Here is a 13,669-nt window from a genome sequence, read left to right on the forward strand (position 1 = left end):
AAATGGGATGGACTCAAACCAGAAAGCTTTCTCTCAGCAAAGGATACAATCAATAATGTGAAAAGAGAGCCCACAGAACGGGAGAAAATCTTTTCCACACTCACTTCAGATAGAGCACTTATCTCCAAAATTTATAAAGAACTTATAAAACTTTACACCAAAAATACAAAGAACCCAATCAATAAATGGGCCAAGGAACTGGACAGACACTTTACAAAAGAAGACATACAGGTGATTAAAAACTATATGAAGTGTTCCACATCTTTAGTAATTAGAGAAATGCAAATTAAAATAACTAATATTTCATTGTACTCCAATTAGAATGGCTATTATCAAGAACATAAACAATAATAGATGTTGGCATGGATGTGAGGAAAAAGGCACACTTTTACATTGCTGGTGGAGTTGAAAATTGGTGTGGCCACTCTGGAAAGCAGTGTGGAGAATCCTCAGAAAACTTGGAATGGACCCACCTCTTGATCCAGTTATCCCGCTCTTCGGTTTATACCCAAAGGACTTAAAATAGCACATTACAGTAACAGAGCCACATCAATATTTATAGCAGCTCAATTCACAATAGTGAGATTGTGGAACCAACCTAGATGCCCTTCAACAGATAAATGGATAAAGAAACTGTGGTATATATATACAATGGAAAATTATTCAGCCATGAAGAAGAATAATATTATGGCGCTTGCAAATTAATGGGTGGAATTGGAGAATATCATGCTAAGTGAAATAAGTCAATCCGAAAAAACCAAAGGCCAAATGTTTTCCCTGATAAGTAGATGATGATATATAATGGGAGTGGGAGTGGGAGTGACAGAAGGATGGAGGAACTTTACATTATGTAGAAGGAAATGAGTGGGAGGGGGTATGAAAAATGGTGGAATGAGACAGCATCATTACCTTAATGTATGGTTACAATAATAGGTGTTGACATGGATGTGGGGAAAAAAAAACTTGTACATTGCAGGTGGAGTTGTCAATTGGTACAACCCTCTGGAAAGCAGTATGGAGATTCCCTAGAAAACTCTGAATGGAACTACCTTTTGACCCAGTTATCCCACTCTTTGATCTATACCCAAAGACTTAAAATTGGCACACCACAGTAAAGCAGCCACATCAATGTCACAACAGCTCAATTCACAATAACTAGATTGTGGAACCAACCTAGTTATTCAACTGATGAATGGATAAAGAAACTATGATATATATATATATATATATATATATATATATATATATATACACACACACACACACACACACAATGGAATATTATTCAGCCATAAAGAAAAATAAATTATGGCATTTGCAGGTAAATGGATGGAGTTGGAGAATATCATGCTAAGTGAAACAGGCCAAGCCCAAAAGGCCAAAGTCCAAATATTTTCTCTGATAAGTGGATGATAATACATATTGGGGGGGGGGTGTGGAGTTGGGGGATAAGAAAATAATGGAGGAACTTTGGATTCTGTAAAGGGAAATGAGGTGGGGAGGGGGCAGGGGTAGGAAAGATAGTGAACTGAGACAGACATCATTACCCTAAGTACATGTATGATTACACGAATGAACATGTACAACCATAGAAACAAAAAGTCGTACCTCATTTGTGTGCAATGAATCAAAATGCAGTCTGTAAAAATAAATACATAAATATGTTGAATGTAAAAATGAAAACAAAAATAAACATAGGTATGAAGAGTATGCATTTTAAAATAACAACAGATATTTAAATATAAAAATAATATACAAAAATAAAAGAATGATGAATGGGTGTTTATTCTACAATATCACTGGCAGTTCTTCCAGCTTTTCAGTTTTTATTTGCTTCTTCCCCCGCTTTGACTATCTGAACAGTTGTATTTATACTAACCATTAAATTTTAATTTTCGGCGGGCCAAGATGGCGGACTAGAGGGCGGCTGCATTTCACGCTGCTCCAGGACGCAAGATTCAAAAGAGGAGATAGTGAGAGACTTGGGACCAACTCAAAGCTGCCGGGTGAGTCTCTCCTGTTGGGGAGGCGTCCCGGATGGGGCGGTAGCCTCGGAACGCAGGGAATTTGTGAAGTGGAGTTGCTCGGCGAGACGCCCCTCCCCCCGCTGGAGCGGTAAACACGGACAACTGGGATCATCGTACAGGAGGCGGCTCAGCATAGCGCTTGGACTCGAGCAGCCGCTGGGGCTCCGGGCGGCTGCCTGGGGAGGAGCTGCGTGGTGAGCTGTTTGGACCCAGAGTGACCGCTTCCGAACACCGGGGGGTTGCCCGGAGGAGGAGGAGAGGCCCGGCGGGTCGCTTGGGTCTAGGAGTGACTGCATCAGAACCACAGGCGGTTGCCAGAGGAGGAGTTGTGTGGTGAACTGTTTGAACTCAGAGCTAGCGCTCCTGAGTGCCAGGAGGTTGCCCGGAGGAGGAGGAGGAGCGTGGCTTGTTGTTTGACCTGGGAGTGACTGCATCAGAGCTGCGTGACGAGCTGTTTGAACTCGGAGCAGCTGCTCCAGAACACTGGTGGCCTGCCTGGAGGAGGAGAGCGGTGGGACGCTTAGTCTGTGAGTGACTGCTCAGAACCACAGGCGGTTGCCAGAGGAGGAGGCGAGTGGTGAGTTGATTGGACTAAAAGCAACCGCTCCGGAACACCGGTGGCCTGCCTGGAGAAGGAGCGTGGTGAGTCACCTGGTCTCGGAGCCACCGCTCCTGAACACCCGGGCGGCTACCCCAAGGAGGAGGAGGAGGAACAGGGCGGGTCACTTGGACTTGGAGTGACTGCCTAGGGCTACGGGTGGTTGGCGGGAGGAGGAGACCCAAAGTGAGTTGTTTGGATTCCTAGTGACTGCGTCGGAAACCGGGCGGCTGTCCGGAGGAGGAGGTGTGTGGCGGGTCTCTGTGTCTCGGAGCTATTGTACGGGGCTCCAGGTGGTGGCTCAGGGGAGGGGCTGCATAGCCAGGCGATTGGTGCAGAGCAGGGTCCCAGGAGCTAGGTGGCTTCTTGCTGGAAGAGCCGCACAGAGACACGCCTAGGGGCGGAGCGAAGTTTCCAGGGCGGCGGGCAGACTCTCTGGGAGAGGCAGCCTAAGGAGACTCGCCTGCGAAGGGTGAGGCTCCCAGGCCCAGGACGTAGGTCCGGGCCCCTGGGATCATTGCAGAAGAAGACAGCCCAGCCCAGGGGGTAGTTGTAGATTGAGGGGAACCTCTAGGAGGGCAACTGACTAGCGAGACGTCCCCACCGAGTGACTCTTCCCGGCCAGGGGAGGTTTTCCCACAGGGACAGTAAAGTCAGAGACATAGGCACAAACAGGCCTTGCCTCAGCCCGCAGCCTACTTCCCCGTTGGATGACCATTGGTCAACAAGTGGAGACACCTCTGCCCACTAGCAGGGAATATACGCCACCTGAGGGTCACCACCCTAGAGAGGCAGCTTCTTCGTGGAGCTCTGCATTATCAAACTCCTCCAAGACTTCAGGCTACTGAAGGATAAGAGGGGATATACTAACAATCTTCAGGGACATTATAAGTTGATAGAGGAAATCTGCAATATCTTAATGACCCACTGATCCCTGAACAATATGAGAAAACAAGGGAAGAAAATGCCCCAAACAAATCTAGATGTTACATCAATAAAATCCAACGACAGCATGGCAGAAGAAATGACAGAAAGGGAGTTCAGAATGTACATAATTAAAATGATTAGGGAAGCAAACGATGAGATGAAAGAGCAAATGCAGGCACTGAACGATCGCACCAATCGACAGTTAACAGAGCAAATTCAGGAAGCAAAAGATCATTTCAATAAAGAGTTAGAGATATTGAAAAAAAACCAAACAGAAATCCTTGAAATGAAGGAAACAATAAACCAAATTAAGAACTCCATAGAAAGCACAACCAATAGGATAGAACAGCTGGAAGACAGAACTTCAGATATTGAAGACAAAATATTTAACCTCGAAAACAAAGTTGAACAAACAGAGAAGATGGTGAGAAATCATGAACAGAATCTCCAAGAACTATGGGATATCATGAAAAGGCCAAATTTGAGAATTATTGGGATTGAGGAAGGCTTAGAGAAACAAACCAAAGGAATGAACAAGCTATTTGAAGAAATAATATCAGAAAATTTCCCAAATCTGAAGAATGAAATGGAAATTCAAGTCCAAGAGGCTTATAGGACTCCAAATACACAAAATTACAACAGACCCACACCAAGGCACATTATAATGAAAATACCTAACATACAAAATAAAGACAGAATTTTAAAGGCTGTGAGAGAAAAGAACCAAATTACATTCAGGGGGAAGCCAATACGGATATCAGCAGATTTTTCAATCCAGACCCTAAAAGCTAGAAGGGCCTGGAACAACATTTTTCAAGCTCTGAAAGAAAATGGATGCCAACCAAGAATCTTATACCCAGCAAAACTTACCTTCAAATTTGACGATGAAATAAGATCATTCCATGATAAACAAAAGCTAAAAGAATTTACAAAAAGAAAGCCAGCATTACAGAACATTCTCAGCAAAATATTTCATGAGGAAGAGATAAAAAACAAAGAAGCAAATCAGCAAAGGGAGGAATTATCCTAAAGGAACTGTCAAATAAAGGAGGAACCAAGATGTGTCAAAAATTTTAAATATGAACCAAATGACTGGGAATACAAATCATATCTCAATAATAACCCTGAATGTTAATGGCCTGAATTCATCAATCAAAAGACATAGACTGGCAGATTGGATTAAAAAGAAAGATCCAACAATATGTTGCCTGCAAGAGACTCACCTCATAGAAAGAGATACCCATAGACTAAAGGTGAAAGGATGGGGAAAAACATACCATGCACATGGGCTCAGCAAAAAAGCTGGAGTATCCATCCTCATTTCAGATAAAGTGGACTTCAAGCCAATGTTAGTTAGAAGGGATAAAGAAGGACATTTCATACTGCTTAAGGGAAGCATAAATCAGCAAGATATAACAATCATAAACATCTATGCCCCAAATAGTGGCTCATCCATATATGTTAAACAAATCCTTCTCAATTTTAGAAACCAAATAGACCATAACACAATAATACTAGGTGATTTTAACACACCTCTTTCACCACTGGACAGATCTTCCAAACAAAAATTGAACAAAGAAACCATAGATCTCAATAACACAATCAATAATTTAGACTTAACAGACATTTATAGAATATACCATCCAACCAAGAGCGAATACACTTTCTTCTCAGCAGCACATGGATCCTTCTCTAAAATAGACCATATATTATGCCACAAAGCTAATGTTAGCAAATACAAGAAGATAGAGACACTACCTTGTATTCTATCAGATCATAATGGATTGAAGTTACAAATTAATGAAAGAGTAAAAAACAGAAACTACTCCAACACCTGGAGATTAAACAATATGCTACTATATGATGAATGGATAACAGAAGATATTAGGAAGGAAATTAAAAAATTCTTAGAGGTAAACGAGAACAAAGAAACAACATATCAAAATCTCTGGGACACTATGAAAGCGGTACTTAGAGGAAGATTTATTTCATGGAGCGCATTTAATAAAAGAAGTAAAACTCAAAAAATAAATGACCTAACACTACAGCTCAAAGCCCTAGAAAAAGAAGAACAGACCAACACCAAAAGTAGTAGAAGACAGGAAATAGTTAAACTGAGAGCTGAAATCAACGAAATTGAAACGAAAGAAACAATACAAAAAATTGACAAAATAAATAGTTGGTTCTTCGAAAAAATAAACAAAATTGATAAACCTTTAGTCACACTAACAAAGAGAAGACGAGAGAAAACCCAAATCACTAAAATTCGGAATGAACAAGGAAATATCACAACAGACACGACCGAAATACAAAACATTATTAGAAGCTATTTTGAAAATCTATACTCCAACAAAATAGAAAATTTCAAAGACATCAACAGGTTTCTAGAGACATATGAATTGCCTAAACTGAACGAGGAGGACATACACAATTTAAATAGACCAATTTCAAGTAATGAAATAGAAGAAGTCATCAAAAGCCTTCCAACAAAGAAAAGTCCAGGACCAGATGGGTACTCAGCCGAGTTCTACAAAACTTTTAAAGAAGAACTCATTCCAATACTTCTCAAAGTATTCCAGAAAATAGAAGAGGAGGGAACTCTCCCAAACTCATTCTATGAAGCCAATATTACCCTGATTCCTAAACCAGACAGAGACACATCGAGGAAAGAAAATTTCAGACCAATATCCTTAATGAACATCGACGCAAAAATTCTCAACAAAATTTTAGCAAATCGCATACAAAAACATATTAAAAAGATAGTGCACCATGATCAAGTGGGTTTCATCCCAGGGATGCAAGGTTGGTTCAACATCAGGAAATCAATAAATGTCATTCACCATATCAATAGACTTAAAGTCAAGAATCACATGATTATTTCGATAGATGCAGAAAAAGCATTTGATAAAATACAGCACCCCTTCATGCTCAAAACACTAGAAAAAATAGGGATAGTGGGAACATTCCTTAACATTGTAAAGGCCATCTATGCTAAACCCATGGCTAATATCATTCTTAATGGTGAAAAACTGAAAGCATTCCCTCTAAAAACTGGAACAAGGCAGGGATGCCCTCTTTCACCACTTCTATTCAATATCGTCCTTGAAACTCTAGCCAGAGCAATTAGACAGACCAAAGAAATTAAAGGGATACGAATAGGAAAAGAAGAACTCAAACTATCCCTATTTGCTGATGATATGATTGTATACTTAGAGGAACCAGGAAATTCCACCAGAAAACTTTTAGATCTCATAAGTGAATTCAGTAAAGTAGCGGGATATAAGATCAATGCACATAAATCGAAGGCATTTTTATATATAAGCGATGAATCTTCAGAAAGAGAAATTAGGAAAACTACCCCATTCACAATAGCTTCGAAAAAAATAAAGTATTTGGGAATCAATCTCACAAAAGAGGTGAAAGACCTCTACAATGAGAACTACAGAACACTAAAGAAAGAAATTCAAGAAAACCTTAGAAGATGGAAAGATCTCCCATGTTCTTGGATAGGAAGAATTAATATTGTCAAAATGGTCATACTACCAAAAGTGCTATACAGATTCAATGCAATTCCAATTAAAATCCCAATTATGTACCTTACAGAAATAGAGCAAGCAATTATGAAATTCATCTGGAAGAATAAAAAACCCAGAATAGCTAAAGCAATCCTTGGCAGAAAGAGTGAAGCAGGGGGTATCGCAATACCAGATCTTCAACTCTACTACAAAGCAATAGTAACAAAACGGCATGGTATTGGTACCAAAATAGAAAGGTGGATCAATGGTACAGAATAGAGGACACGGACACAAACCCAAATAAATACAATTTTCTCATACTAGACAAAGGGGCCAAAAATATGCAATGGAGAAAAGATAGCCTCTTCAACAAATGGTGCTGGGAGAATTGGAAATCCATATGCAACAGAATGAAACTAAACCATATCTCTCACCATGCACAAAACTAAACTCAAAATGGATTAAGGATCTCGGAATCAGACCAGAGACCTTGCATCTTATAGAAGAAAAAGTAGGTCCAGAGCTTCAACATGTCGGCTTAGGACCAGACTTCCTCAACAGGACTCCCATAGCACAAGAAATAAAAGCAAGAATTAATAACTGGGATAGATTCAAACTAAAAAGCTTTCTCTCAGCAAAGGAAACTATCAGCAATGCAAAGAAAGAGCCTACAGAGTGGGAGAAAATCTTTGCCAATCATACTTCAGATAGAGCGCTAATCTCCAGAATCTATAAAGAACTCAAAAAACTCTACACCAAGAATGTAAATAATCCAATTGACAAATGGGCTAAGGAAATGAATAGACACTTCACAGAAGAAGATGTACAAGCAATCAACAAACATATGGAAAAATGTTCAACATCTCTAGTAATAAGAGAAATGCAAATCAAAACCACCCTAAGATTCCATCTCACCCCAATTAGAATGGCAATTATCAAGAATACAACCAACAACAGGTGTTGGCGAGGATGTGGGGAGAAAGGTACACTCTTACATTGCTGGTGGGGCTGCAAATTAGTGCAGCCACTCTGGAAAGCAGTGTGGAGATTCCTTAGAAAACTTGGAATGGAAACACCATTTGACCCAGCTATCCCACTCCTTGGCCTATACCCAAAGGACTTAAAATCAGCATATTACAGAGATACAGCCACATCAATGTTCATAGCTGCTCAGTTCACAATAGCCAGATTGTGGAACCAACCTAGATGTCCTTCAATTGATGAATGGATAAAGAAAATGTGGTATATATATACAATGGAATATTACTCAGCCATAAAGAATGATAAAATTATGGCATTTGCAGGCAAATGGATGAAACTGGAGAATATCATGCTAAGTGAGATAAGCCAATCTCAAAAAACCAAAGGAAGAATGATATCGCTAATAAGTGGATGATGACACATAATGGGGGTGGGAAGGGTTAGTGTTGGGGTTGGAGTTGGGTTTAGGGAGGGGGGCAGGAATGGAGGAAGGAAGGACTGTATAGATGGAGGGGAAGGGTGGGAGGGGTGGGGGGGAAGGGAAAAAATGGCAGAATGAATCAAACAACATTACCCTATGTAAATTTATGATTACACAAATGGTATGCCTTTACGCCATGTACAAATAGAGAAACAACATGTATCCCATTTGTTTACAATAAAAAGAAAAAAAAAAAGAAAGAAAAAAAAAATTTTAATTTTCTACCATCTGTAGGAGAGGAAAACATTAACCTTACTATCTCACAATGCCTAAAGTGATGCCAAAATAAAAGAAGGTCGAGTTTTGTTTGTTGCATTATTTTTCATTAGAAATAAAAACATCAAGTTTTTATTGGTCAGTACAGCAAAACGAGGCCAGAGCGAGGGGCTGTCTTACCATCCGTAAGAGGAAAGGGGGCAGGCAGCAGCCTGGAGTCTGAAACAGCTCCAAGTGGGCATGTAAGGACTGCTTATGCCTCTTGGCTCTTGGTGACGCTCCTGTAATTGCTTCTAAGGAGAACAGAGCCACTTGATTATGCTTTTTTAAACTGTCTAAAAGTTCTTTTCTATTGTCATTTAAAAAAAAAATAAAGTACTTATTCCAGCTACAAAATAAAATGAGGTAGCACGTGCCTGGTGACTCCCCTGTGGCGCACTTGGCCAGCTTATGATGCCAGTGTTTTCACTGTACCTCTGAGGACACTTCCCAGCACTGCCTATTACCCTCTCAACCCCCAAAGTCTATTACATCAGAGGTTCATTACTGACGTGCAGTCAAGGCCACGAAGGACACTTCTGTTTACTTCACTTAATTGAAAATTGAGCCTTTTATTAAGAAGTCAATTTTGTCTGTTTGGAAATAGCTACCTCTTCCCAGAAAGATCAGAACCACAGCCCGAGAGAGAGAGAGAGAGAGAGAGAGAGAGAGAGAGAGAGAGAGAGGAAGGACCCCTCCTAGCTTTTTAATCATTCTTACTTTTATAGATACAGAGAGTAAAGAAAATACTTCCTGCGTTCAAGAGGAGACAGGATTTCTGTCAAGAAGTCCTCATGTGTGTGGGTGGTAGAAGACTTATTAAAAATTGCTTTGCAGATCTCCCTGTGTAGGGATGGGTTGGTGAGAATGAGCAGCCAGAGCCCACCCGCCTACCTCCACTGAGATATTACTGGGTGACTTTTTGTAGACATTGCTACTTTGGACTTCAGCGAACACACGAGGCCATGATTAATAAAAAAGTGAGTGTCTTTATCATTTTTATTTTCCCATTTTAAGTTATAGAATGGTGCTTTCCTCTGAGGAAAGCATCAATAACAAAATAATATAATTTATTTTGATATTTATAAATGAATTTAGTATCATTTATGAAGTAACCATTTTTAATATGAGTGGCAAATATATGATAGTCTCTGATGACATGTTTCAATGCATCAATAAAACAAAGGTGGTCTAAAGGTAGGAGAATTCTGGGAGAACACCCTTCAGTATCCTCTGCTACAATCTCATCCTGGAGTTCGTCCAAAGCTGTGCGTACAATATGTAAATCTTACCTCCATTGATTGACTTCTTCTTTGCTGATATGTTGTCAGTTGGTGACTCTGCCCTCTGATAGGCTTTTAAACTCTAAACTCAATTTTTAATCTCTGCATCTTAATGACAGTTTTGTGACAGTGTTCTCAAGTATGTGAATTATTAACGACTTACAGAAAACAGTCATGTTTTTGAAAGAAAAGCTATGGTCCTAGGTAGACAGATGACGTGCCTTGGAGTGAACTGGGGTGATGGGGATGGAGACAGGAACCTGGCTGCAGAAGCAGCTCGTTTCTCTACCACGTGCTGCCCTGGGCCTGTATGATCCGAACCGTGGTGTCAGGGTGGGAGTCTAACTTTGAGGCAAGCTATAATCTCTTCTTCCAGTTTTGTTTCCTAAATGCCCTTTGGGCTACCCTATGGAACTAGGAAGGAAGTAGATGACCTCTGCCTTCTTTACCCCTAAGTAGAGAGGATATGTTTTAAAACAACCAGATGAAACGTCCTGTCACAATCTCATCAAGACTCCAAGGTAATGTTTTTAACTTTGCAACAAGGAAAATGACAAGCTCTACAGGTAACAGCTGAAGACAGGAAATATTTGAGCAACTGTTGTAATCAGATTTTTAAAAGAAGACCAGATACAGGATAAGTATTGACCCCCAAAAGAATCATAAATCTTTTGAGTTCTTGCAGTCTAAGAAAGAGGAAGGCAAATAACTGCCGGGGGTAGATATCACTAGTCATTGTTGTGAAAGAACTCTCCAGAAACATTTTATCTTACAAAACTAAAATATTATACTTTATTAAATAAAAACCCTTTCTCTTTTTTACCTCCCCATTCTACTTTCTCTTTCCATATCTTCTTAAAATGTTTAAGAATGCACACATAAATGGAAAGCCTAAAAGAAGAAATTAATCAGGATATGGGTTAGTTCAAGAAAGCAGGAAAGCAAGGAATGGAAAGACAGTGGAAAGAATCTGAGATAACTTTTCTATGTACATAAATGAATACAACACACTGAATCTCCATGTTATGTAACCACAAAACTGGGAGCCTGATTAGAATAAGATACACTCCATGTTCGTATAATCATGTCAAAATATACTCTACTGTCATGTATTTCTAATAAGAACAAATTTTAAAAAGAAAACAGGAAGAAGGTAATGGTGACGGAGAAACAAAGAGGCAACTTCTGGGGTTCTGTTTTTCAATATTTGACCTGAGTAGGGGTTACACAGTAATTTCCTTAATAAGTTTATTTTAACTAAACATATATGCTTTATTTATTGTCCTAGAATCCCAATATCACCAATATCTCTTAAAAATAGAAAGATAATGCCAGAGTTAACTGCACATAGATTTTTTCCTGTTTTATAAATTATTTTAATTGTTTAAATGTATGGAGTATGGTGTGATAATTTGATATGTGTATACTGTGTAAAGCACATAGATGTATACTCAAGTTGATGACAATTAATGTTATGGCCATAAAAATTGTTTTCAAGAGTGAAATGCTTTAGGGAGGGGAAGGGGGAAGGAATGATAGTAGAGTGAAACGGACATTATTACCTCATGTACATATATGACTGCATGGCCAATGTGATCCTGCAATATGTACAATCAGAAAAATGGAAGATTATACTCTATGTATGATCTATCAAAATATATAAATGCATTCTACTGTCAGGTACAGTTAGAACAAATACAGTAAAATAATTTTAAAAAGAGTGAAATGCTTTAGAAAGGACAAGAAAAACAGTCAAAATTAATTTTCCCTCCTTTTAAGTTGATTATCACAGGTAGTTTTTCAGTGATGGAAATCAGACTTACAGAAACCTCTTTAGTCATAACAAAGACAACACCCACTGTACACATCACTTCAGACTGTCTACACTGTCAAACTCATTGCTTTCTTTCCCATTTAACAGGAATTTGACAGCAATGAAGTCATTGGATTCAACTTGTGAGTAGTTGAAGAATTATTGGGAATGAAAGGACATTGTAATACTCATCAAATTATATAACATAGAAGGTCTTTTTAATCTTGTATCTTAATTCATTTTAGTGGTGAAAAAAGACAAATGTGAGAAAGTGCAAGAGGCAATACAAACATGAACCATAACACAATTAAACCAGTATTTAAGGAAAGCATTCTCTCCATGAGACATGCAATGCTCAGCAATAGAGCTGTGACCAGCCTCGGGTTCTGACAACAGTCATTTATCGAGTCAAGAAGAAAATGTCTACTGATGGCAGGATTGGATTGTCCAGCCATCCTCTATGAGATTTTACACAAACATTCTCAGCTCAGTGTCCTTTGAGTTTCTGGTGAAATTGTAAACTGAGTCCGTGATGAGAAACCATACCTCATTAACTACATTCATACTTCTGGGACTGACGGATAATCCTCAAATGCAGACTCTGATTTTTATATTTCTGTTTGTCACCTATACATTGAGTATAGCTGGGAACCTGATCATCATTATACTCACTTTGGTGGATTCCCACCTTAAAAGTGCCATGTACTTTTTCCTCAAGAACTTCTCCTTCTTGGAAACTTTATTCACCACGGCCTGTATTCCCAGGTTCCTCTATAGTTTATCAACTGGAGACAAGACTATTTCCTATAATGCTTGTGTTGCTCAAGTGTTTTTTATCATCTTCTTTGGAGCTACAGAATTTTTCCTCCTGGCCATCATGTCCTATGATCGCTATGTCGCCATCTGTAAGCCCTTGCGTTATGTGACCATCATGAACAGCAAAACCCGTGGTTGGCTTATTTTCTGCTGTTGGTTAGCAGGCTTGTTGGTCATCCTACCACCACTGTGCCTGGGCTTAAACCTGGAATTCTGTGACTATAATGTCATTGATCATTTTCTCTGTGATGCCTCTCCTCTACTCAAAATCTCTTGTTCAGATACCTGGTTCATAGAGCAGATGACCATTGCCATTGCTGTAGTGACCACCTTCATGACACTTCTGTGTATAATTCTGTCCTATATTTATATCATCAAGACCGTCATAAAGTTCCCTTCTGCTCAGCAACGGATGAAAGCCTTCTCTACCTGCTCTTCTCACATCATGGTGGTTTCTATCACATACGGTAGCTGTATTTTTGTTTATATCAAACCTTCACCAAAGGACGAAGTGGCGATTAATAAGGGTGTGTCGGTGCTTACTACTTCAGTTGCCCCCATGTTAAACCCATTTATTTACACCCTGAGGAACGCACAAGTGAAACAAGCTTTTACAGATTTAATCAAAAGAATGTCAATCATCTCAAAGTAAAAGAATGTTTTTTTTCATGTTTGAAAGGTTTTTATTTTTTTTTATTTTTTTTATTGTAAACAAATGGGATACATGTTGTTTCTCTGTTTGTACATGGCGTAAAGGCATACCATTTGTGTAATCATAAATTTACATAGGGTAATGTTGTTTGATTCATTCTGTTATTTTTTCCCTTCCTCCCCACCCCTCCCACCCCTCTTTTCCCTCTATACAGTCCTTCCTTCCTCCATTCTTGCCCCCCTCCCTAACCCTAACTCTAACCCTAACACTAACCCCTCCCACCCCCCATTATGTGTCATCATCCACTTATTAGCGATATCA

At 39.4% G+C, this 13,669-nt stretch overlaps 1 protein-coding gene across 1 annotated transcript; it reads left to right on the forward strand.

Annotated features, from left to right (window-relative positions):
* Positions 1-12,412: 12,412 nt before the first annotated feature.
* On the forward strand, positions 12,413-13,348 carry LOC124983343 (olfactory receptor 6C2-like). The gene has a single exon (XM_047550555.1). It carries the CDS (start codon positions 12,413-12,415, stop codon positions 13,346-13,348), a length of 936 nt encoding a protein of 311 aa, XP_047406511.1.
* Positions 13,349-13,669: the final 321 nt, after the last annotated feature.

Source organism: Sciurus carolinensis, chromosome 4 (genome assembly GCF_902686445.1).
Source record: "Sciurus carolinensis chromosome 4, mSciCar1.2, whole genome shotgun sequence".
Lineage (NCBI taxonomy): Eukaryota > Metazoa > Chordata > Mammalia > Rodentia > Sciuridae > Sciurus > Sciurus carolinensis.